The 24,463-nt window shown below is 48.2% G+C and overlaps 2 protein-coding genes and 1 long non-coding RNA gene across 17 annotated transcripts in view; all 3 read right to left on the bottom strand.

The window, feature by feature from the left end:
* The window catches only part of LOC144112122 (uncharacterized), a 32,491-nt gene extending 27,256 nt beyond the window's left edge, over positions 1-5,235 (bottom strand). For 12 of the 15 annotated variants that reach the window (XR_013310210.1, XR_013310209.1, XR_013310214.1 and 9 more), the window contains exons 1-4: positions 5,087-5,235; positions 4,545-4,629; positions 3,503-3,614; positions 61-209 (exon numbers count right to left, since the gene is read on the bottom strand). Coding sequence is in view for 1 of the 15 variants with exons in the window: in XM_077645177.1 (XP_077501303.1) it covers positions 61-90 (30 nt within the window). In the remaining 14 variants the exon portion in view is untranslated. Of the gene's footprint in view, positions 1-60; positions 210-3,502; positions 3,891-4,544; positions 4,630-5,086 lie in introns of those variants that run through there. The other 3 variants (XR_013310204.1, XR_013310205.1, XR_013310206.1) reach the window with 3 other exon arrangements.
* A 3,293-nt stretch (positions 5,236-8,528) lies between these two features.
* LOC144112208 (uncharacterized) lies at positions 8,529-21,150 on the bottom strand. The gene is made up of 6 exons (XM_077645178.1): positions 20,882-21,150; positions 16,369-16,413; positions 13,854-13,983; positions 10,114-10,262; positions 9,469-9,656; positions 8,529-8,640 (listed from the first exon to the last, which is right to left on the bottom strand). Exons 1-5 carry the CDS (start codon positions 20,895-20,897, stop codon positions 9,601-9,603), a joined length of 396 nt encoding a protein of 131 aa, XP_077501304.1. The 5' UTR covers positions 20,898-21,150; the 3' UTR covers positions 8,529-8,640; positions 9,469-9,600.
* Positions 21,151-23,057: 1,907 nt separating this feature from the next.
* On the bottom strand, positions 23,058-23,906 carry LOC144112105 (uncharacterized). Its single transcript, XR_013310201.1, has 2 exons — positions 23,764-23,906; positions 23,058-23,306 (listed from the first exon to the last, which is right to left on the bottom strand). It is a non-coding gene; the product is annotated as an uncharacterized LOC144112105 (long non-coding RNA).
* Between the last annotated feature and the right edge of the window lie 557 nt (positions 23,907-24,463).

Raw genomic sequence — 24,463 nt, 5'->3', positions numbered from 1 at the left:
CAAATGCAGAGCTCTCGACTGCAGCGTGCGCCTGGAGCGACCCAGGGTTAGACCACCAACCTGGTGTCCGGGTACAGGCTGGGCCGGCATCAGGACGTTGGTGGCCTAGTCGATCCGTGTTCCGTACGGCACCCAGATGAGCGTTCCTTGCGGTGCGGGGGTCGGCGGCTCGCCCATCGCAAACGACCAGCCCAGGGCCCGGAAATCGCCTGTGTGCGCGAATGAGTGCAGGGGAGAGAGAAAGCAAAATCAAAGAGGTAACGTATGAACTCTACCAACCAGCTCTTATTCTGCCTACCAAATACCGGGTATAATAACACTACAAAAGCGATCATTCCAGATCACTACACAATAATCTCAGCCAGCTCGCACCTCACCACTTCGCTGCTCCAGCACTGGCGGGGCAGAGAATGTCACGTTTTAGGTGTGTGACGGAACGTTGCAATTTTAATGGTCGCTCTGCGCCCTCCAGACAGTGTATGGTTTCCAAATGGCGCAAGAAATGGCCCAAAATAGCTGAGAAACAGCGGCGAGGGGTAATCGCGGTTTAGAAACCCTAAAACTGAATGGCTACCACAAATGGCCGGCTAAGAATCTTCACTTGCAATCAGCTGCCTATCGGTAATGGCTAAAATTGAATTATTAGAATTTAGTCAATCACTAAATATTTAACATGACTCGCTTGTTTTTAACGTCCGCGAACACTGGTATTACTACGTCGAAAAAACCTTCTCTTTAGTCCGGAAACCGTTCTTTTTTTTTTAACTAGTACCAAGCTTCCTTGAAACACCTGGCATATGAAACGCTTGCGCCTGGCGGTGGAATATTTCGGAACATTTCTTTCAAGTACGGCCAGAGAATTTCTCAGATCTGGAACAAGAAACGGGAAACCAGGGGACATGTTCTCTAATCATTCATTCCATTTCCAATTCCTTTTGGTCGCGACATCAATCTTCGTATACGCAACAGCCAATGAGGATCCAGGTGACCGACCACAAACAAAGTTGCTTTGGCCGTGACACTGCCGCTTACCAGCGGTCAACTTTCTGTGGAACTGCAGCACAGGCTAGGCAAAAGGGGAAGGCGACTGGCCTTTGTTCCCGTGTCATAGGGAATGGGCTATCTCGGTGCTAGAGACCCCGCGCAGTCTCTCCAGCTCCCTCTCTTCACCCCTCATTATCATTATCAGCTTGACTACGGCCCCTGCAGGGCAAAGGCCTCTCCCATGTCTCTCCAATTAACCCTGTCCTCGGACAACTGCGGCCACCATATCCCCACAAACTTCTTAATCTCATTAGCCCAGCTAACCTTCTACCGCCCCCTGCTACGCTTGCCTTCTTTTGGTATCCACTCCGTTACCATTAAGGAGCAGCGGTTATCTTGCCATCGGTTTACATGCCCTGCCCAAGCCCATTTCTTCCTCTTAATTTCGACTAGGATGACCCGTTTATGACATCCTCTTTCACCACTCTGCACCTCTAAACCGAACACCTGCCTATATATAGCCTCTGATGCGATGGCACAGAAAGTTGACAGCGAGTTCACCCACTCCGCATCCAGTTCAGCTGAACTACTTGAACCACCAGTTCTTCTTTTTCTATTTTTTTAATTAGTTTTTGGGAGAAGTAAATGGCACAGTATGTCTGATATATCGTTGGACACCTGAACCGCGCCGTAAGGGAAGGGATAAAGGAGGGAGTGAAAGAAGCAAGGAAGAAGAGGTGCTGTATTGGAGGGCACCGGAATCATTTCGACCACCTCAAATCTTTAACGTGCACTGACATCGCACAGCACACGGGCGCCTTAGTGTTTTGCCTCCATAAACACACAGCCACCGCGGTCGGGTTCGAACCCGGGAACTCCGGATCAGTAGTCGAGTGCCCTAACCACTGAGCCACCGCGGCGGGTACCAGTTCCTCTGCCGAGACAGGATTAGCGCCGATCACGGAGTAAGATACACGGGTGGGGACACAGTGACCCACGCAATGCGAAGAACAAGTCCCCTAGTTCCAGTAGGTGTCATGAGACGATTCTCCGATAGGCGGCCCATTTTCGCACGTTATTTTTTGCATGGTTAGAAACCACCGCCCTGATGACAAAACAGTAACTAATAGTGCCCTCTCGTTCTTTCGTTCGTTCAACCGACCGTTGGCCGCCATCCCTTGCGTTACTCAGGCGCTCCCGGGTCTGATTGCGCTGAACAATGGCCGGCTGCCCAAACACTACAAAACAATCCCACGAGCTGGCATCTGGCTTCTGTGGCAAAGAGAAAGTTCATGTATGTCTTCATAGATAGTTCATTTAGCTGTTTCACCGCACGGCGGGTAGAAGACGCTATCACAGGCCTTGTTTGGAGGTGCAAGAATGGTACTTTTTGTTTCGGGCGTCCAGCGCGTTTCGAATGCTGTGTCCTCATGCTGTGTCCATGTGTTGCAGGGAAGATTAAATAATTTTCACAAATAGCATTTTTGAGGCAAATACATGGCTTTTGCGGGCACGGTATTGCCAGGTTTGGCGGACACCAGGAAACCGGTGAATCATTTTAACTCTTAAAATGGTTAACTAATTTTCAATAATTAACTTTTTAGCTATCAGAGATAGAAGCCTAGCTGCAATTAGAGAATTGTAGCCGGTCGAAAGTAACCGCCGTTTTTTTAGATCTTCGAAAACGCGATTACCCTCAGCGCTGTGGCCCCACATATTTTGGCTGCATCATAACAAAATACCTGTGCATTTGAAGAGCATGCAGGCAATGCAACCCCTCCAGTGCACACAACTACATTCGAAGTAGCCAAATTTTGTCGATCCACAGCGGCAAGGGTAATCGCGTTTTCTAAATTATAAGAACTGGTATGGCGGTTACTAACAACCAGATAGATATACAGATCTCTATTTGCAACCGGGTGCCTAAATCTAATAGTGAAAAAGTTAATTATTAAAAATTAGTTAACCAGCTTACTAGTTAAGATTATTCACCGTTTTTCTGGTGTCCACCAACGTTCGCAATACCATGCCGCGAAAGCCATATTTTTACCTCAAAAATCCTATTGTTGAAAATCGCCGAAATTACTTTTTAAAGTCTTCCCTATAACACCCCGTGTAACTTACGCCGTGGTGCCTATCACACGTTCAAATGCATCGCCCCCGTCGTTCATCGGCGCCGGTCCGCCAGTGTGACATGGGTGCGTGTGCGAGTAAGTGGTGTGTTTCTGCCAAGATCACCGACGAGTCTTCTCCCATTGCCTACGTCCAATGGCTCCAGACCAAATGTACTAAAACAGAAATTAATCGCTGCAAAATACGACCCCTAATGTCCTTTCACTGTTCACGCACCCTTCCGACCACTTTTCCACCCTTGTTACGTCACAAATCTGGTCTCTCCAAGCGAGTCGTAACGAAGTCGCACGCGTGACAGACGAGGGTACACCGGTGCACAGTACAAACAGAGAGGAAAACCTCGAAAAAACCGACACCGACAACGCCACTCAAAGTGACCACTCACTGATGGGGTAATCGGTCTCGAGGGCCGCGTCCGCATGGCCGAATAGTGGAGAGTCACAGCGCCAAGGAGTCCTTGCCTCGATTTCTTCCAATGGCACAGGAAGGAAGCTCGTCTGCTAATGTAAAAAGAGGATGCGCACAATCATCTCGCTATACACTATTAACACACCTGACAACATGCTGGTGCGTCACAAACGTTGCTGGGTCCGTCCTCACCGTCGCTGCTATCGTTTTCGCCAAGGTATACGTGTGCCGCGGCAGGTTCTGTATATTATTACCTTTCAGAAGGCTACGAAAATAACAAATACGCGTTGCCAATTTCCAATTTTCAGCAACTTCCTAATCCCATCGCTCGCTCGTTACGATTTTTGCAGTCAAAATTTTCCGTAGCCTTGCCTAAAAGTACTAATGCCTTCTGCTTCGTGTTGAAGACGAGTGAGACGAATGGTTGATTCGAGGCCTATCTCCTATCCATTCCTAATAATCGAAAAGACACGAATATTTTATACAAATCGGACACTCGAAATTGCAACGACAAGCATGCAATAATTCTCCCATCAGAGGCCAAGGCTTGGCGAGGTGCATTCAGAGCTGCACAGGAGCACAGCAGACGGACGGAGTTCTGTCTCAGCTTCAAGGCGTCAGTTCGTATGATCGCCCGTCATTATTTTTTCACCCACAGGCAATATCCGCACAAAAATGAAACAGACCTTAAAAAAAACTTGTAGAACCAGACAAACGCAATGTAACGGGCACACAAATCAATGATAGGGTGCGGAAAGCGCAAAGCGGTACAAAGCAGTGCAATGAGGGGCTGCCTGTGCCGCATGCAAGGGCAGGATTGATCAAGCGGCACAGAAGAGCAGGAATGCTACGAAATGCAGAAAAGAAATTGAAATCAAATCGAAAATTAGGCAAAGCTTATCCGCATTTCAAACACCTGAAGCTGCTGTGCCCTTTACGGCCATGTCAGTTTTCTGCTCCTCTGTTGCGCTTTGCGCTATCCTCAGCTTTCGGAGAAAAAGTGCTACGAGTGGCCGCACCTGGCACAGCGTAGGGGGGCACCATGCCTTCACCACCAGAGCCACGTCTGTGCATTCGCATCGCAGGGACCTGCATTAAGACGAACTGCAAAGCAAGCAAAGCAGAAGCCATGTCATGACGCGTGAACGTGCGCAATCCGAAACGATGGTGCCACAGGGACAACCAACTGAAGACTGCATGGTACGCAAGAGCAGGCCCCTTCCAGTAAACACTCTGCAAGTCAAATACAGCCTGGCCCAATGCAGCGCCCCCTTCAACACCAACCAAAGCACAGAGGTGAGGGCTACAGCAAGCATCACGTTCACCTTTAAACAAAGAGGAGTAAAGAGGGAGTAAGCTGTCCCATAGTGCACTTGAGTGTCTTTGTTTAGAGTCCACCAACCGGACGCATGCGCACTGAGTGTCATGGGTTGACCTCGGCAGCCCGAAGAGAAGGACAGAAAATCGGAGGAAGTACGATCCAGATGTTCCACCGGCATCTCAAATGCAGAGCTCTCGAGTGCAGCATGCGCCTGGAGCGACCCAGGGTTAGACCACCAACCTGGTGTCCGGGTACAGGCTGGGCCGGCATCAGGACGTTGGTGGCCTAGTCGATCCGTGTTCCGTACGGCACCCAGATGAGCGTTCCTTGCGGTGCGGGGGTCGGCGGCTCGCCCATCGCAAACGACCAGCCCAGGGCCCGGAAATCGCCTGTGTGCGCGAATGAGTGCAGGGGAGAGAGAAAGCAAAATCAAAGAGGTAACGTATGAACTCTACCAACCAGCTCTTATTCTGCCTACCAAATACCGGGTATAATAACACTACAAAAGCGATCATTCCAGATCACTACACAATAATCTCAGCCAGCTCGCACCTCACCACTTCGCTGCTCCAGCACTGGCGGGGCAGAGAATGTCACGTTTTAGGTGTGTGACGGAACGTTGCAATTTTAATGGTCGCTCTGCGCCCTCCAGACAGTGTATGGTTTCCAAATGGCGCAAGAAATGGCCCAAATTAGCTGAGAAACAGCGGCGAGGGGTAATCGCGGTTTAGAAACCCTAAAACTGAATGGCTACCACAAATGGCCGGCTAAGAATCTTCACTTGCAATCAGCTGCCTATCGGTAATGGCTAAAATTGAATTATTAGAATTTAGTCAATCACTAAATATTTAACATGACTCGCTTGTTTTTAACGTCCGCGAACACTGGTATTACTACGTCGGAAAAACCTTCTCTTTAGTCCGGAAACCGTTCTTTTTTTTTTAACTAGTACCAAGCTTCCTTGAAACACCTGGCATATGAAACGCTTGCGCCTGGCGGTGGAATATTTCGGAACATTTCTTTCATGTACGGCCAGAGAATTGCTCAGATCTGGAACAAGAAACGGGAAACCAGGGGACATGTTCTCTAATCATTCATTCCATTTCCAATTCCTTTTGGTCACGACATCAATCTTCGTATACGCAACAGCCAATGAGGATCCAGGCGACCGACCACAAACAAAGTTGCTTTGGCCGTGACACTGCCGCTTACCAGCGGTCAACTTTCTGTGGAACTGCAGCACAGGCTAGGCAAAAGGGGAAGGAGACTGGCCTTTGTTCCCGTGTCATAGGGAATGGGCTATCTCGGCGCTAGAGACCCCGCGCAGTCTCTCCAGCTCCCTCTCTTCACCCCTCATTATCATTATCAGCTTGACTACGGCCCCTGCAGGGCAAAGGCCTCTCCCATGTCTCTCCAATTAACCCTGTCCTCGGACAACTGCGGCCACCATATCCCCACAAACTTCTTAATCTCATTAGCCCAGCTAACCTTCTACCGCCCCCTGCTACGCTTGCCTTCTTTTGGTATCCACTCCGTTACCATTAAGGAGCAGCGGTTATCTTGCCATCGGTTTACATGCCCTGCCCAAGCCCATTTCTTCCTCTTAATTTCGACTAGGATGACCCGTTTATGACATCCTCTTTCACCACTCTGCACCTCTAAACCGAACACCTGCCTATATATAGCCTCTGATGCGATGGCACAGAAAGTTGACAGCGAGTTCACCCACTCCGCATCCAGTTCAGCTGAACTACTTGAACCACCAGTTCTTCTTTTTCTATTTTTTTAATTAGTTTTTGGGAGAAGTAAATGGCACAGTATGTCTGATATATCGTTGGACACCTGAACCGCGCCGTAAGGGAAGGGATAAAGGAGGGAGTGAAAGAAGCAAGGAAGAAGAGGTGCTGTATTGGAGGGCACCGGAATCGTTTCGACCACCTCAAATCTTTAACGTGCACTGACATCGCACAGCACACGGGCGCCTTAGTGTTTTGCCTCCATAAACACACAGCCACCGCGGTCGGGTTCGAACCCGGGAACTCCGGATCAGTAGTCGAGTGCCCTAACCACTGAGCCACCGCGGCGGGTACCAGTTCCTCTGCCGAGACAGGATTAGCGCCGATCACGGAGTAAGATACACGGGTGGGGACAGAGTGACCCACGCAATGCGAAGAACAAGTCCCCTAGTTCCAGTAGGTGTCATGAGACGATTCTCCGATAGGCGGCCCATTTTCGCACGTTATTTTTTGCATGGTTAGAAACCACCGCCCTGATGACAAAACAGTAACTAATAGTGCCCTCTCGTTCTTTCGTTCGTTCAACCGACCGTTGGCCGCCATCCCTTGCGTTACTCAGGCGCTCCCGGGTCTGATTGCGCTGAACAATGGCCGGCTGCCCAAACACCACAAAACAAGCCCACGAGCTGGCATCTGGCTTCTGTGGCAAAGAGAAAGTTCATGTATGTCTTCATAGATAGTTCATTTAGCTGTTTCACCGCACGGCGGGTAGAAGACGCTATCACAGGCCTTGTTTGGAGGTGCAAGAATGGTACTTTTTGTTTCGGGCGTCCAGCGCGTTTCGAATGCTGTGTCCTCATGCTGTGTCCATGTGTTGCAGGGAAGATTAAATAATTTTCACAAATAGCATTTTTGAGGCAAATACATGGCTTTTGCGGGCACGGTATTGCCAGGTTTGGCGGACACCAGGAAACCGGTGAATCATTTTAACTCTTAAAATGGTTAACTAATTTTCAATAATAAACTTTTTAGCTATCAGAGATAGAAGCCTAGCTGCAATTAGAGAATTGTAGCCGGTCGAAAGTAACCGCCGTTTTTTTAGATCTTCGAAAACGCGATTACCCTCAGCGCTGTGGCCCCACATATTTTGGCTGCATCATACCAAAATACCTGTGCATTTGAAGAGCATGCAGGCAATGCAACCCCTCCAGTGCACACAACTACATTCGAAGTAGCCAAATTTTGTCGATCCACAGCGGCAAGGGTAATCGCGTTTTCTAAATTATAAGAACTGGTATGGCGGTTACTAACAACCAGATAGATATACAGATCTCTATTTGCAACCGGGTGCCTAAATCTAATAGTGAAAAAGTTAATTATTAAAAATTAGTTAACCAGCTTACTAGTTAAGATTATTCACCGTTTTTCTGGTGTCCACCAACGTTCGCAATACCATGCCGCGAAAGCCATATTTTTACCTCAAAAATCCTATTGTTGAAAATCGCCAAAATTACTTTTTAAAGTCTTCCCTATAACACCCCGTGTAACTTACGCCGTGGTGCCTATCACACGTTCAAATGCATCGCCCCCGTCGTTCATCGGCGCCGGTCCGCCAGTGTGACATGGGTGCGTGTGCGAGTAAGTGGCGTGTTTCTGCCAAGATCACCGACGAGTCTTCTCCCATTGCCTACGTCCAATGGCTCCAGACCAAATGTACTAAAACAGAAATTAATCGCTGCAAAATACGACCCCTAATGTCCTTTCACTGTTCACGCACCCTTCCGACCACTTTTCCACCCTTGTTACGTCACAAATCTGGTCTCTCCAAGCGAGCCGTAACGAAGTCGCACGCGTGACAGACGAGGGTACACCGGTGCACAGTACAAGCAGAGAGGAAAACCTCGAAAAAACCGACACCGACAACGCCACTCAAAGGGACCACTCACTGATGGGGTAATCGGTCTCGAGGGCCGCGTCCGCATGGCCGAATAGCGGAGAGTCACAGCGCCAAGGAGTCCTTGCCTCGATTTCTTCCACTGGCACAGGAAGGAAGCTCGTCTGCTAATGTAAAATGAGGATGCGCACAATCATCTCGCTATACTCTATTAACACTCCTGACAACATGCTGGTGCGTCACAAACGTTGCTGGGTCCGTCCTCACCGTCGCTGCTATCGTTTTCGCCAAGGTATACGTGTGCCGCGGCAGGTTCTGTATATTATTACCTTTCAGAAGGCTACGAAAATAACAAATACGCGTTGCCAATTTCCAATTTTCAGCAACTTCCTAATCCCATCGCTCGCTCGTTACGATTTTTGCAGTCAAAATTTTCTGTAGCCTTGCCCAAAAGTACTAATGCCTTCTGCTTCGTGTTGAACACGAGTGAGACGAATGGTTCGATTCGAGGCCTATCTCCTATCCATTCCTAATAATCGAAAAGACACGAATATTTTATACAAATCGGACACTCGAAATTGCAACGACAAGCATGCAATAATTCTCCCATCAGAGGCCAAGGCTTGGCGAGGTGCATTCAGAGCTGCACAGGAGCACAGCAGACGGACGGAGTTCTGTCTCAGCTTCAAGGCGTCAGTTCGTATGATCGCCCGTCATTATTTTTTCACCCACAGGCAATATCCGCACAAAAATGAAACAGACCTTAAAAAAAACTTGTAGAACCAGACAAACGCAATGTAACGGGCACACAAATCAAAGATAGGGTGCGGAAAGCGGAAAGCGGTACAAAGCAGTGTAATGAGGGGCTGCCTGTGCCGCATGCAAGGGCAGGATTGATCAAGCGGCACAGAAGAGCAGGAATGCTACGAAATGCAGAAAAGAAATTGAAATCAAATCGAAAATTAGGCAAAGCTTATCCGCATTTCAAACACCTGAAGCTGCTGTGCCCTTTACGGCCATGTCAGTTTTCTGCTCCTCTGTTGCGCTTTGCGCTATCCTCAGCTTTCGAAGAAAAAGTGCTACGAGTGGCCGCACCTGGCACAGCGTAGGGGGGCACCATGCCTTCACCACCAGAGCCACGTCCGTGCATTCGCATCGCAGGGACCTGCATTAAGACGAACTGCAAAGCAAGCAAAGCAGAAGCCATGTCATGAGGCGTGAACGTGCGCAATCCGAAACGATGGTGCCACAGGGACAACCAACTGAAGACTGCATGGTACGCAAGAGCAGGCCCCTTCCAGTAAACACTCTGCAAGTCAAATACAGCCTGGCCCAATGCAGCACCCCCTTCAACACCAACCAAAGCACAGAGGTGAGGGCTACAGCAAGCATCACGTTCACCTTTAAACAAAGAGGAGTAAAGAGGGAGTAAGCTGTCCCATAGTGCACTTGCGTGTCTTTGTTTAGAGTCCACCAACCGGACGCATGCCCACTGAGTGTCATGGGTTGACCTCGGCAGCCCGAAGAGAAGGACAGAAAATCGGAGGAAGTACGATCCAGATGTTCCACCGGCATCTCAAATGCAGAGCTCTCGAGTGCAGCATGCGCCTGGAGCGACCCAGGGTTAGACCACCAACCTGGTGTCCGGGTACAGGCTGGGCCGGCATCAGGACGTTGGTGGCCTAGTCGATCCGTGTTCCGTACGGGACCCAGATGAGCGTTCCTTGCGGTGCGGGGGTCGGCGGCTCGCCCATCGCAAACGACCAGCCCAGGGCCCGGAAATCGCCTGTGTGCGCGAATGAGTGCAGGGGAGAGAGAAAGCAAAATCAAAGAGGTAACGTATGAACTCTACCAACCAGCTCTTATTCTGCCTACCAAATACCGGGTATAATAACACTACAAAAGCGATCATTCCAGATCACTACACAATAATCTCAGCCAGCTCGCACCTCACCACTTCGCTGCTCCAGCACTGGCGGGGCAGAGAATGTCACGTTTTAGGTGTGTGACGGAACGTTGCAATTTTAATGGTCGCTCTGCGCCCTCCAGACAGTGTATGGTTTCCAAATGGCGCAAGAAATGGCCCAAATTAGCTGAGAAACAGCGGCGAGGGGTAATCGCGGTTTAGAAACCCTAAAACTGAATGGCTACCACAAATGGCCGGCTAAGAACCTTCACTTGCAATCAGCTGCCTATCGGTAATGGCTAAAATTGAATTATTAGAATTTAGTCAATCACTAAATATTTAACATGACTCGCTTGTTTTTAACGTCCGCGAACACTGGTATTACTACGTCGAAAAAACCTTCTCTTTAGTCCGGAAACCGTTCTTTTTTTTTTAACTAGTACCAAGCTTCCTTGAAACACCTGGCATATGAAACGCTTGCGCCTGGCGGCGGGATATTTCGGAACATTTCTTTCAAGTACGGCCAGAGAATTGCTCAGATCTGAAACAAGAAACAGGAAAACCAGGGGACATGTTCTCTAATCATTCATTCCATTTCCAATTCCTTTTGGTCGCGACATCAATCTTCGTATACGCAACAGCCAATGAGGATCCAGGCGACCGACCAAAAACAAAGTTGCTTTGGCCGTGACACTGCCGCTTACCAGCGGTCAACTTTCTGTGGAACTGCAGCACAGGCTAGGCAAAAGGGGAAGGCGACTGGCCTTTGTTCCCGTGTCATAGGGAATGGGCTATCTCGGCGCTAGAGACCCCGCGCAGTCTCTCCAGCTCCCTCTCTTCACCCCTCATTATAATTATCAGCTTAACTACGGCCCCTGCAGGGCAAAGGCTTCTCCCATGTCTCTCCAATTAACCCTGTCTTCGGACAACTGCGGCCACCATCTCCCCACAAACTTCTTAATCTCATTAGCCCAGCTAACCTTCTACCGCCCCCTGCTACGCTTGCCTTCTTTTGGTATCCACTCCGTTACCATTAAGGAGCAGCGGTTATCTTGCCTTCGGTTTACATGCCCTGCCCAAGCCCATTTCTTCCTCTTAATTTCGACTAGGACGACCCGTTTATGACATCCTCTTTCACCACTCTGCACATCTAAACCGAACACCTGCCTATATATAGCCTCTGATGCGATGGCACAGAAAGTTGACTGCGAGTCCACCCACTCTGCATCCAGTTCACCTGAACTACTTGAACCACCAGTGTCTCTTTTTCTATTTTTTTAATTGGTTTTTGGGGGAAGTAAATGGCGCAGTATGTCTCATATATCGTTGGACACCTGAACTGTGCCGTAAGGGAAGGGATAAAGGAGGGAGTGAAAGAAAAAAGGAAGAAGAGGTGCCGTAGGGGAGGGCACCGGAATCATTTCGACCACCTGAAATCTTTAACGTGCACTGACATCGCACAGCACACGCCTTAACGTTTTGCCTCCATAAAAACACAGCCACTGCGGTCGGGTTCGAACCCGGGAACTCCGGATCAGTAGTCGAGTGCCCTAACCACTGAGCCACCGCGGCGGGTACCAGTTCCTCTGCCGGGACAGGATTAGCGCCGATCACGGAGTAAGATACACGGCTGGGGACACATTGACCCTCGCAGTGCAAAGAACAAGTCCCCTAGTTCCAGTAGGTGTCATGAGACGATTCTCCGATAGGCGGCCCATTTTCGCACGTTATTTTTTGCATGGTTAGAAACCACCGCCTTGATGACAAAACAGTAACTCATAGTGCCCTCTCGTTCTTTCGTTCGTTCAACCGACCGATGGCCGCCATCCCTTGCGTTCGTCAGGCACTCCCGGTCTGATTGCGCTGAACAATGGCCGGCTGCCCAAACACCACAAAACAAGCCCACGAGCTGGCATCTGGCTTCTGTGGCAAAGAGAATGTTCATGTATGTCTTCATAGATAGTTCATTTAGCTGTTTCACCGCACGGCGGGTAGAAGACGCTATCACAGGCCTTGTTTGGGGGTGCAAGAATGGTACTGTTTGTTTCGGACGTCCAGCGCGTTTCGAATGCTGTGTCCTCATGTTGTGTCCGTGTGGTGCAGGGAAGATTAAATAATTTTCAAAAATAGCATTTTTGAGGCAAATACATGGCTTTTGCGGCACGGTATTGCCAGGCTTGGCGGACATGAGGAAACCGGTGAATCATTTTAACTCGTAAAATGGTTAACTAAATTTCAATAATTAACTTTTAACTATCAGAGATAGAAGCCTAGCTGCAATTAGAGACTTGTAGCCGGTCGAAAGTAACCGCCGTTTTTTGGAACTTCGAAAACGCGATTACCCTCAGCACTGTGGCCCGATATTTTGGCTGCATCACACCAAAATACATGTGCATTTGAAGAGCATGCAGGCAATGCAACCGCTCCAGTGCACGCAACTACATTCGAAGTAGCCAAATTTTTTCGATCCACAGCGGCAAGGGTAATCGCGTTTTCTAAATTATAAAAACTGGTATGGCGGTTACAAACAACCAGATAGACATACAGATCTCTATTTGCAACCGGGCGCCTCAATCTAATAGTTAAAAAGGAAATAGAAATATTAATAATTCATAAATGCGAGATCAATAGGGCAATTATTTGAACATTACTGATCATAAAGGAGAATAAAAACAACCACACGCCGCTGGTGGGATCTGAACCCGCGACCTCGAATCCCACCGGAGGCATGTGGCTGCTGTTTCTTCTGCTTTCGAATCAATTATTAAAAAAGTATTTATTTTATTAAGCTTATATTCATGACCACCAGACATTATTTTTAAAACAATACATCCCCTATGCTTCGTGGTGTCGATGACTACAGGCTTTTGTCATGTATACGTTTTAACGAACTTCTATTTTCCCTTCCCCTTGTCTGCTCTCTAGCAATGTTTGAAATATCCGTATATATACATTCGTAAAGAGCTTGATCCCTTAATGTTCCGAGAAAAGGTGCAAGAAAGTAAATGTCCTGTTTCAATGTTCTCACAGTTATCCCATCATGCACTTTTGCCAGGTTTGTGCGAGATTTACGACTGCTGCGACCTGACAATCGCCCATGGCCTTCAGTGAAAGTCTCACGAACTCGTGGCTCCTCTATTCCCGAGAACATTAAACTGTTCACCTCTCAGTAAAATACTGACATTACTAAATAGCTGTATTTGGTCATGCATCACAAAAACATAGCGCGCGACGACGAAGCGCAGCGAAGGAGTACAGGTTTTTGTTTCCTCAACGTATTTCCTTCTCTCATCCAGCGCTGAAATGGCAGCGCTCTACCAGTAAATTATATGTGCTTGCAATTGAAGCAGAAGCGCGGATCTACCCAAGCGGATCCCAAAAAGCACTTGCCCTCAAAGCCACCATCGTTGTTCGACTGAAGCGCCCCTCTAAATATAGCCAGCTGGCGAGCGTTCCAATCCATGTACTTACGATTCGCGGCGCTTGTAATCTTCCGCCTGCTCCTTGTACATCCGCCTCCTAGTCCGACGGGACTGACGCTGGACCCGTTGAAAGTATAGATGCCCGCTTGGGATGTAGCCAGAATTCCCGGGAGCAATATCTGCGCATCAGTCACGCTGCAGGCACTGAGCAAGGACCGTGGCCCCCTTTCAGAGGAACGCTGAGGACAACATACATCGAACTTCTAACCAAAAAAGAAATTTCCAGCCCCACCCCCCAAAAAAAATTGGGCAGACACACTCAAGAGTGCCTGCGTGTGAGAATGCGAAAGCATTACTGTCCCTGGGAGCACTGTTCACGTGTGTAATGTTCGTACATGCATTAAAGTTCTTTTGTGCTTCTTCGCCGTTTGCGTGTTTGCGCGGGCGACCACGGTTCACTTTGTGTGGTGCCGATGTCGGAACTTTAGACGTTAATGGTTCGCTGTTCATTACACGAGCACACACACAACTGGCCGCAATAAAATCCAGTGACGATGTATGACACCACCCATCCACACACGCTCACATATGACACTAGCCGGAACGCTGTACGACGAACGATTGCATCAAAATTCTGGTACGAAAAACTGGGAATTGAGGGTGCATATGAAGTCGTTTCAAACCCCTGTCGCAAGCTCAACTCCAACTTGACTACCACGTATGCAACCTGTAGGGGTCGACGAGTCGGCATCGAAATCTGTCGCAGTAATGGCCTGGATCGAGATAGTGGCTGGTGGCAGGCAGCTAGCTACATGGGCGCCGTATTGTCGAACACCGGCAGCCGTTGGGAAGACAGGCACAACCATGTGGCCGCCTGTCAACCGTTCGTCAGATGGCAAGGGCCAATGCCTTGGTGCATGCAAACCGAAGAGCTTCATTCGACCCGACACCGTCCCTTTAGGAAGCCGCCGGTGAAAGCAGAGGTCGCTACGGGGCGCAACAAAGATTGTCCCCCAAAGGGAGACTGATTGCGCGACAGTGACCTCTCCAACTTACCACACCGTCGTAAGCGTGGACACCGCACGGGGTGTCATAACTAAAGGTGTTCTACGAAGGCACCGGATTGACCCATGCAGAAAGGGACTCCGGGATCCGTAGATTTTTTTGTTACCTTGAAAGAGGGTTTCGTGTGCACTATCAAAGTTGTAGGGCGGGACCCGCTTTTGCGCAGATTGCTCTGTGCATTGCATTTTGTTGATAATATGATTACTTTTTTGGACTTTGTCTTTTGGGGAGGAGTTATTAATACTGCCAAAGTTGAAGGGGGCAGCACGCAGCAATGCAGCAATCGTGTTGAGGCTTGCCTGCTTCCTGTATGTGCCCGAGGGTTTAAAACCGAGACCACGGGACCCCAATCCGTCGTTCTGGGCTGGGTTTAGATGCTCTGTATCTTTGGTTATGACGAGGAGGGAAGATTTTGCTGTTAGCCATTTCCGTCTCATTTGCCACTGTCTTTAATATGCTGTACATTGTGTAAATCTCCTGTATATAAACTTCCGTCCATTCTCGCGTCAAGTCCCCCCGTTGCTAGCCGTAATTACACCGTACAGGGCACATCAGGTGCAAGGAGCCTTCAAGTCAACAAACAGTCTCTGACGGCGCACCCCTGGTGCAAGGAAGAGAACCATCGTAACTTTACTGACGGTATATACCTTAAGTAAAGTTACGATGGTACTCCTCCTTGCACCATTGGTGCGCCTTCAGAGCCGGTTTGTATATGCAACGAGAAATCATATGACACCACAAGGGACGGTGTACGACAAACGGTTGCGTCAAAATTTCGGCACTAACGTAGTCGGCAGAACTGGCGCCACATTGAGGCCAGCTAGTGGGGAGTGTGTATAGACAAACATGTACGTGAATATCTGAAATGGTGGTGCTCAGCTTGTGTGCGCGTCATAAGGCCGCTTGATGACGTCACCCTAATTTTGTTGCCATCACTAGGATTTTGTGTGCCATCTGAGGGTACACACATACACACGCCACCGGCTTTTCTCGTAATTGAACTAGTAATGCTTTCACATTTAAATAAAAAGCAGTCTTGAGTGCACCGCTTTTTTTCTTTGCGGAGATGATCGCTGGCGTCAACACCTGTAATTGGCTGTTGGTATTCTCTAGCATATAAAACCTCTATTTTCAACGAGAATGGCCTCAGTAGTTTACAGATTAAAGTCAAGTTAAGTTTGTCCTCAAGTGCCCAATAAATGTAAGTGATTTTACAAACACATCAGTCCATGCATCGCGTCCACATTTCTTCACAAGTGAGTCGACGTTTACTCTGCGAATGTCGTTACGAAGCGTAGCTTATCTTTTTAAGTTGGCTTCCTGCGCACGCGTTTTGCTAGCAATTCTTTCTCATGTTCGACACAAGCGTAAATGAAAATACTGTTGTAGGGTGTGCACGCCGCTTTTCCTTCATTAGCGGCAGCACCTGTGCGTAACCCTATCGCCTACTGCATGGGCGCAAGATAAAGGCGGCTATAGAAATAGTTGAGGGGACTTACCCAGGTCCCAGTTCTCCTCCTCGACGCTTTCCTCTGGATCCGTTCCTGCAAAGAAACGTCGGTGTCACATGTTCAGGGGCTTCGACGTGTTGCCACGCGACCAAAGTTGCTCGTTGCGTGCTCTGCAGACTGCGCGAACTCAGTCCACGGGAAAACTGAAGAAACAAGCAGCGGCGTGACTCATGCAATCGCACTGGTATCAGTTAAGTCCTAAATGGGCGACAAGTTTACCGAGCAGGAAAGTGGTTTGGTTTGCTTTGGTTTACGCGGGTTTAATGTCCCAAAGCGACCGAGGCTATGAGAAACGGCATATCCAGAAATTTTGACCACCTGGTGTTTTTTAACATACACTGACAACGTACAGTACACGGTCCTGTAGGATCCATCGAAATTGTACCGCCGCTGCGGGAATCGCATCCGCGTCTTTCGGGTCTGCAGCCGAGCGCCGTAAACACTGAGCCACCTCGAAGGCAGGCGACAAAACACCGTGAAGCACAGGGTACCGGAATCGTGCATAAGGCAGACACATGCTTGACTGAGAAAAGGATAGGATTATTAATAAACGAATTCTGAGATAAGCACCAACAACGGAACGGGCTATAGGAAAAACATTGGTGCTAGTAAAAGAGAAGCTTCAAAAGTCCGCGTACATTTAGTGAGGTTTTTTTGCCGAAAGTTTTCTATTCTGGAAAAATACTACCCGTAATCATTCCCTTCTGTACATAACCTCCATACATATCACAGCTCCCTTGAAGGAGGCAGATCTACTATTGAAAGCACTCGTGAATTTTTTTTTTTGCACCACGGTGCGGATGACGTATTTTCAAACTACGCAGTTTTTCCAACGCACGCTCGCCTTTGTTCTGGACAACAGACAAAAATCGAGGAGAGCTAGGTCCGGTGATTCAGTTGGATGATGCAAAAAAAAAAATGATTCTCAAGAGGTGAATGATGAAGGCGATGGTCATGTAGCGATGGGCTGCACGTTGCCGCCGTGAAGGAACTAGTTGCAGAAATGTTTGACCAGGGATGGCACGCTTTGTGTCACTCGAAAAACTTCCCCGAGTTGTTTCACAGACCGCACATCGCCTGTAACGGTCTGCTTCTCCCCAAATTCCGTCCTGAGTGGAAAGCAAAAATGGCGAACATCCATCAGACGGATTGCATTAAACTGAGCAGTTGCGCTAGTTGGCACGTGTTCATGGTTAATGAACGACGACGCTGCGTTGACCACGACGTCTTTTTGGGCTCGTTAACCGTGATCACTCAGATGAACTTCATTTATCTGGCTTTGCCTGTTCCGGTGCTGATTTTCACTGCGGGAACCCTTTTACGGAGCCCACAGTGGGCCTGCGCCCCTGTAGCGACGTCGATGACGAAGAGGTTGGAGCCTGAAGCGTGAGCTCGAGCGCTCGCGGGTCTCAGAACATTATCTGCAACTGGCCCAGTCAGCAGCGTCTACGGACCGCTCCGCTGTCTCACCAGCCGTAGCTACCTGGCATCCCTCAATAAATGTGGACGACGTTCAACACATCCCCCCTCCAAGGCCCGGAGGATATCCCGGAAGTTCTTCCGATCCGTTGCGATTCACTGCGATCGTTCTATGATAACTCAAGAGGCAGTGAAGCGCTTTAAAGCTACATCAGGGTGCCTCATAACGCGCAGGTACAAAAGGAAACATAATCAAGATGACACATGTGCACTGTGCGGTAAATTTGTGGAAACAAACACCTTATACTCGAATATCCAGGCACATTCACTCTCCTTGAGGCACTAGAGTTTAGAGATAACATTGGTCACGTAAGTAAATCAGCGCGATAGAAGTTAGCAAAAACAAGATTGGTGGCTCAAAAGCAGAGAGGTGACATAAGGTTAGTAGTGTAGGACTGAAAGCATACTTAAACGGCGAACTTTAACACGCAGTTGTGACAGTTAAATAAAAATAAAGCCGGGCATAGTGGCAACTGCCTCCACACGGTTTCAAAGGGGTCGCTACTTTCTTCCGTTTTTCATTCCTCCCTCCGTTTTCCTTCCCTTCCTTCCTTCCATCCCTCTCTTCCTTGAATAATTGTGCGGCGCGTCGCAGCAGAAATTTCCAACTTGATGTAACCTCGCCGCTCATCGCCACGACGACTCAAAACAGGTTTTTCCGCCGCGGTGGCAGGATTCGCTAGCATTTTCGCTTGCATGTGGAACAGGCTTTTCCCAGCGCAGAGTAGCACATCACCACTGCTTCAACAGCAGAAAATTTTTATCGCTTCACTAACGAGTTTTCTCTTAATTCCTGTTGGCAGTGAAATCTTGACTTTGTTCCCTCTTTATGTAATGCCTTCGGGCCTTCAAGGGGGACATGCATAAAGAAACGATTTTTTTTCCTAAAAGTACCCTTTTTGGTATTTTCTTGCATTATTATGTGTAAGCCTTCCTCTTCCATGTCCAACAATACCAGCGTCAAATATACACGCGGAATTACCACAACCTCCGATATAAGCATGCCACGTGGCCGAAAAATGACCAGAACTGAACTACTTTCAAGACTGTAACAAATCTTAATACCGGCGTTTCTCACCATTGCCGCGCTGCAGGTCGGCAGAGAAAGCCTTCTTCTTTCAGGCGCGTCCTCCAGTAGTTTCACAGCTCTAAAAAATAGAATGTCGAAGCTACCGATCTCGGCTACTGGTCCGGTGTTCCCGGGTTCGAACCCTACCGCGGTGGCTGCGTTTTTATGGTGGCAAAACGGTAAGGCGCCCGTGTGTTGTGCGATGTCAGTGCACGTTAAAGATCCCCAGGTGCTCGAAATTATTCCGGAGCCCTCCACTCCGGCACCTCTTTCTTCATTTCCTCTTTCACTCCCTCCTTTATCCTTTCACATGTCCAACGATATACCAGACAGATACTGCGCAATTTCCTTTCCCCAAAAACCAATTATTATTATTATTAAGCTACTGATCTCGCGTCCCCAGATGCTGCACTGTCTCATTGAATAAATTCAAACGCGTTTTCCTGCTTTTATCCTTTTCAAGCAACCTCAGTGCCTGTGCACGGCATTCTTGCACTTATGCTTGTTACATCCCATAGAAATTTGGTGTGGATATGCTTCACTGCAAGCAGAATGCAGTTGTGCTATATTTATTGCAATTCTTAGTTGCGGATAGAATTCAACTCTTTTACAGTCATTGTAAAATGATTATTTTTTCACAGATATGTAAAATCACTGTAAAATGATTTTAAACAGACATTCTGAACAGTATGATTTTATTCGGAAATTTCATGCCAGCCACTCTTTTTCTCACAGCATAAAATGTATCATAGTCGGTATAATGGGATATTTTTCAATGCTGTTGTATATTTATACCGGTGACGAATAGATGCACAATAGCTTCGGTATATTTCATCTGCATGACCTGCAAAAATTAAGCCAAGCAAGATAGGCGAGAAGGAACACCGCATATAGAAACAACTAACAAAGGTCTCTCTTCTGCAAAATTTTCAGCCACTTGGAACAAATATTTACAAAAATGTTTTCTTCCTGGAGGGTGTCCCCTTAAGGAAACAAAAAATGCATATGGTTTACGGGGATTTAACGTCCCAAAGCGACTCAGGCTATGAGAGACGCCGTAGTGGAGGGCTCCGGAAATTTCGACCACCTGGGGTTCTTTAACGTGCACTCTCATCGCAATAAATTAAATATATGCCAACGTTGCCTCTAGTACGAATTCGTAGTATGCTGCGTAAGAGCTAGTACATGCGACAGTTGGTCTAGTATGAACTAGAATATGAAAAACATCAACTGATATGGGACACCCGCAAGCACACATCAGCTCTTATGTGTTTGGTATGAAACATATCGGCTCAAGAGTAGCTCGTATATAAACTCGTGCGTGTTTCGTTTGGGCTGAAGTATGCTACATTCATGCTTGCACAGTCCTGACTTTCTCTAAAAAAATAAAGAAAGGCTTCGAAGCTTCAGTATGACTTCTAAAACACACATCATTCTTGAGACCACGTGGCCATCCACTTGAAGGCTGCAGTGCGGCAAACTAAGTATCACAGGGACCGTTACGCTGTGATCACTGCATACTCACAGCAAAAACTGCCTACATAAAGTTGGAGCTTATTTTCATTAGAAATTAGAGTTCCGCTTCAGTACAAAGCGGTAGTGCAGCTTGGTTTGGTTAATCGCGTTTTAACGGCCCAGAGCGACTCAGGGTATGAGAGACGCACATAAAACATGACATGAAAAGTAGTAGATGAATGAGGTATAAAAAACTGTTTAACTGATTATGATGAAAAGGTTTATAGCAAAAAGTGGACTAAATCAGATTACTACCTATAGCGATGGTAGCAAGTGAACTGGCACAGTATATCACACATTTTGCGCGGCAAGATTGTGATGTTCGCGGCTAACAAAGAAACCATCACCTCGTGCTTTCAACCCCAGTCTCTTACGAACAAATGCTATATGATCCTTCTGCATGGCCCGAAAGTAATTTTCCAGCACTGTACTACTCACCTTCATAGGCAACCATCTATGGCATTCACACTAAGCCGTACCACCTATGGCATTCACACACAGCCTTCTTTCATCCAAAGTCAGCGCAGTACAGCATTCCAGCGTTCCAGAAGAGCTTCAGGCGCTTCCTGCGTCTTTCGAATTGCTCAAGTGCCACACCGCTTTTGTCCGCCGACCAAACAAAACCACGCTTCGGTAATAACAGAGATCTAAAGCAGCACCACGCCACACAACAAAATGACTACGGTGCCGCATGTTGACTGTTGGATTGGATTGGACTGACCGCAAACTGACATATGTGAAGACGATGACAGAAGTATTTTGCGGGAGTTTTGAATTTACGAATGCTTTCAATTGAAAGTTTAACGAACAAAGTGGATATGATGTCGCACAATTTCGATAATTTGTAGAGGTATTATAAACTTAGAATTAGTAACTGAGATGCTTCAAAATTGTGCAACACCTGCTTCCACCCTTAAATTACTTTGGGCCATTGGCGGCCCTTGCTCTACAGAAAGGATCGTGGAATCGGTCCAGTTTACAAAAGTATTCGCGTCAAACCCTGTAGCTGATGCAAAAAATTTCATGGAAGCAGATACGCATTTTGAATTAACGCGATTTCGAGCCAACTTGCGCATAATATTCATAAAATCTATTTCCGGGCTAAGTCTTGATAAACAGAATACAAAATATACATGCACGAAAGGCGCAATTTTTTGTGCGAAAAATAAAAAAACGTCCATACTCATGTCCTGGGAAAATACTCAGCCGTACATACCTCGGACGTACGCTTCGTCTCTCATGCGGATATACAATACTGGACACTGGTCGTACGTCCGATGAACGTACGGATAATTATGTCCGAAACCGGATTCTGTTCGTACGTCCGATGGACGTCCAATATCGTCAAAGGACGTTCGGTTCTAGTTCGGACGTCCGACGGATATCTGTGGTTGCTTGGGTGGCGCACACGCATAGAGAAAAAAAGTACAGGGCAGATTGCTTATTCAACCGTTTTTGTGCACTAAACTACCGTGGATGGTGTCGTCATACTCCGCTCCTTTTATGGGTACCGTCGCTTGCCGCAGTACACGGTGAAATAATAAAGGTTCATAAAAAATGGTGATGATATATCTCTGGTTAAACCTGGAGTGATGCGATAGCTACCGCTGGCCGAGTGTAACTTGTTTGGTTGAATTGCAAAATCAATCTTTCGCCGCTCCGTTTCTCTGGGCGTTCTTTCTTCATCTTCGTCCCACTTGACACGGAGAATGCGCACAGCTGTTGCAGCTCGGTTTCGCCGGGGCGCCGCGCTGAAGGCAGCAGCAGGTGCTCCGAACCACGTGGCTGGTCGCATGACCAACCACGTGACCAGCCACGGCGCCGCTCCGCCGGCAGCTGCTCCGCATCACGTGACCAAGTGGCGGTGGCGGCGCGCCGCCACCACCACGCTGAAGGCTCGAAATGCTACCGCAATGTTGCTATCTCTACAAAAAAGCAACATCCATTATGGCAGGTTGTCCACCTTACACGGCTATTAATACTGCGATATAGCTGCATAGTAAAAGCATTCCGCAAGAACCTGGCATCATGTGAATTGATGTGTGAAGCCTCCCTCCCCCCTGCAGAGGCAACGCGCACCAGCCACGTGCCCACCCCCTCATCATAGCAAGGGGACTGCCAGCCTACCTCTTCACCCCTCCTCTACGCTGGAATTAACTGTGCGTTCCCTGCAGATAAGTTGTATCCTACTACAAAGCGCAAGAAGAGGCGAGGAGGAAAGAAGCGCAGCTATGGCGCCATGGGCAAGGCGAAAACATTGCAAAGGCAATAAGCTGTGCCAGCAAGAAGGCAAAGCATTTGTCGTAAAAGCGAAAGCGAGGTTGAAAAAAGGAGATGCGAAAGACAAAAGCACCCTGCTCTCGCAGCTTCAAGGCGTCAGTTCGTATGATCGCCCGTCATTATTTTTTCACCCACAGGCAATATCTCCACAAAAAATGAAACAGGCCTTAAAAAAACTTGTAGAAACGGACAAACGCAATGTAACGGGCACACAAATCAAAGATAGGGTAAGGAAAGCGCAAAGCGGTACAAAGCAGTGCAATGAGGGGCTGCCTGTGCCGCATGCAAGGGCAGGATTGATCAAGCGGCACAGAAGAGCGGGAATGCTACGAAATGCAGGAAAGAAAGTGAAATCAAATCGTAAATTAGGCAAAGCTTATCCGCATTTCAAACACCTGAAGCTGCTGTGCCCTTTACGGCCATGTCAGTTTTCTGCTCCTCTGTTGCGCTTTGCGCTATCCTCAGCTTTCGGAGAAAAAGTGCTAGGAGTGGCCGCCCCTGGCACAGCGTAGGGGGGCACCATGCCTTCACCACCAGAGCCACGTCCGTGCATTCGCATCGCAGGGACCTGCATTACGACGAACTGCAAAGCAAGCAAAGCAGCAGCCATGTCATGAGGCGTGAACGTGCGCAATCCGAAACGATGGTGCCACAGGGACAACCAAATGAAGACTGCATGGTACGCAAGAGCAGGCCCCTTACAGTAAACACTCTGCAAGTCAAATACAGCCTGGCCCAATGCAGCACCCCCTTCAACACAAACCAAAGCACAGAGGTGAGGGCTACAGCAAGCATCACGTTCACCTTTAAACAAAAATAAGTAAAGAGGGAGTAAGCTCTCCCATAGCGCACTTGCGTGTCTTTGTTTAGAGTCCACCAACTGGACGCATGCGCACTGAGTGTCATGGGTTGACCTCGGCAGCCCGAAGAGAAGGACAGAAAATCGGAGGAAGTACGATCCAGATGTTCCACCGGCATCTCAAATGCAGAGCTCTCGACTGCAGCGTGCGCCTGGAGCGACCCAGGCTTAGACCACCAACCTGGTGTCCGGGTACAGGCTGGGCCGGCATCAGGACGTTGGTGGGCGAGTCGATCCGGGTTCCGTACGGCACCCAGATGAGCGTGCCTTGCGGTGCGGGGATCGGCGGCCCGCCCATCGCAAACGACCAGCCCAGGGCCCGGAAATCGCCTGTGTGCGCGAATGAGTGCAGGGGAGAGAGAAAGCAAAATCAAAGCGGTAACGTATTAACTCTACCAACCAGATCTTATTCTGCCTACCAAATACCGGGTATAATAACACTACAAAAGCGATCATTCCAGATCACTACACAATAATCTCAGCCAGCTCGCACCTCACCACTTCGCTGCTCCAGCGCTGGCGGGGCAGAGAATGTCACGTTTTAGGTGTGTGACGGAATGTTGCGATTTTAATGGTCGCTCTGCGCCCTCCCAACAGTGTATGGTTTTCAAATGGCGCGAGAAATGGTCCAAATTAGCTGAGAAACAGCGGCGAGGGGTAATCATGGTTTAGAAACCCTAAAACTGAATGGCTACCACTAATGGCCGGCTAAGACTCTTCACTTGCAATCAGCTGCCTATCGGTAATCGCTAAAATTGAATTATTAGAATTTAGTCAATCACCTAAATATTTAACGTGATTCGCTTGTTTTTAACGTCCGCGAACACTGGTATTACTACGTCGGAAAAAGCTTCTCTTTAGTCCGGCTTCGTGTTGACGTC

This window comes from Amblyomma americanum, chromosome 1 (assembly GCF_052857255.1).
Source record: "Amblyomma americanum isolate KBUSLIRL-KWMA chromosome 1, ASM5285725v1, whole genome shotgun sequence".
Taxonomy (NCBI): domain Eukaryota; kingdom Metazoa; phylum Arthropoda; class Arachnida; order Ixodida; family Ixodidae; genus Amblyomma; species Amblyomma americanum.
This window is presented reverse-complemented; position numbering and strand designations above follow the sequence as displayed.

Bases quoted from the DNA above. Each gene is read 5' to 3' on its own strand.
- LOC144112208 (XM_077645178.1), bottom strand. The intron at 10,263-13,853 runs GTAAGTACATGG...TCGCGCACACAG, and splicing joins GATTACAAGCGCCGCGAATC to GCGATTTCCGGGCCCTGGGC. The intron at 9,657-10,113 runs GTTGGTGGTCTA...CTTGCTTTGCAG, and splicing joins AGCCTGTACCCGGACACCAG to TTCGTCTTAATGCAGGTCCC.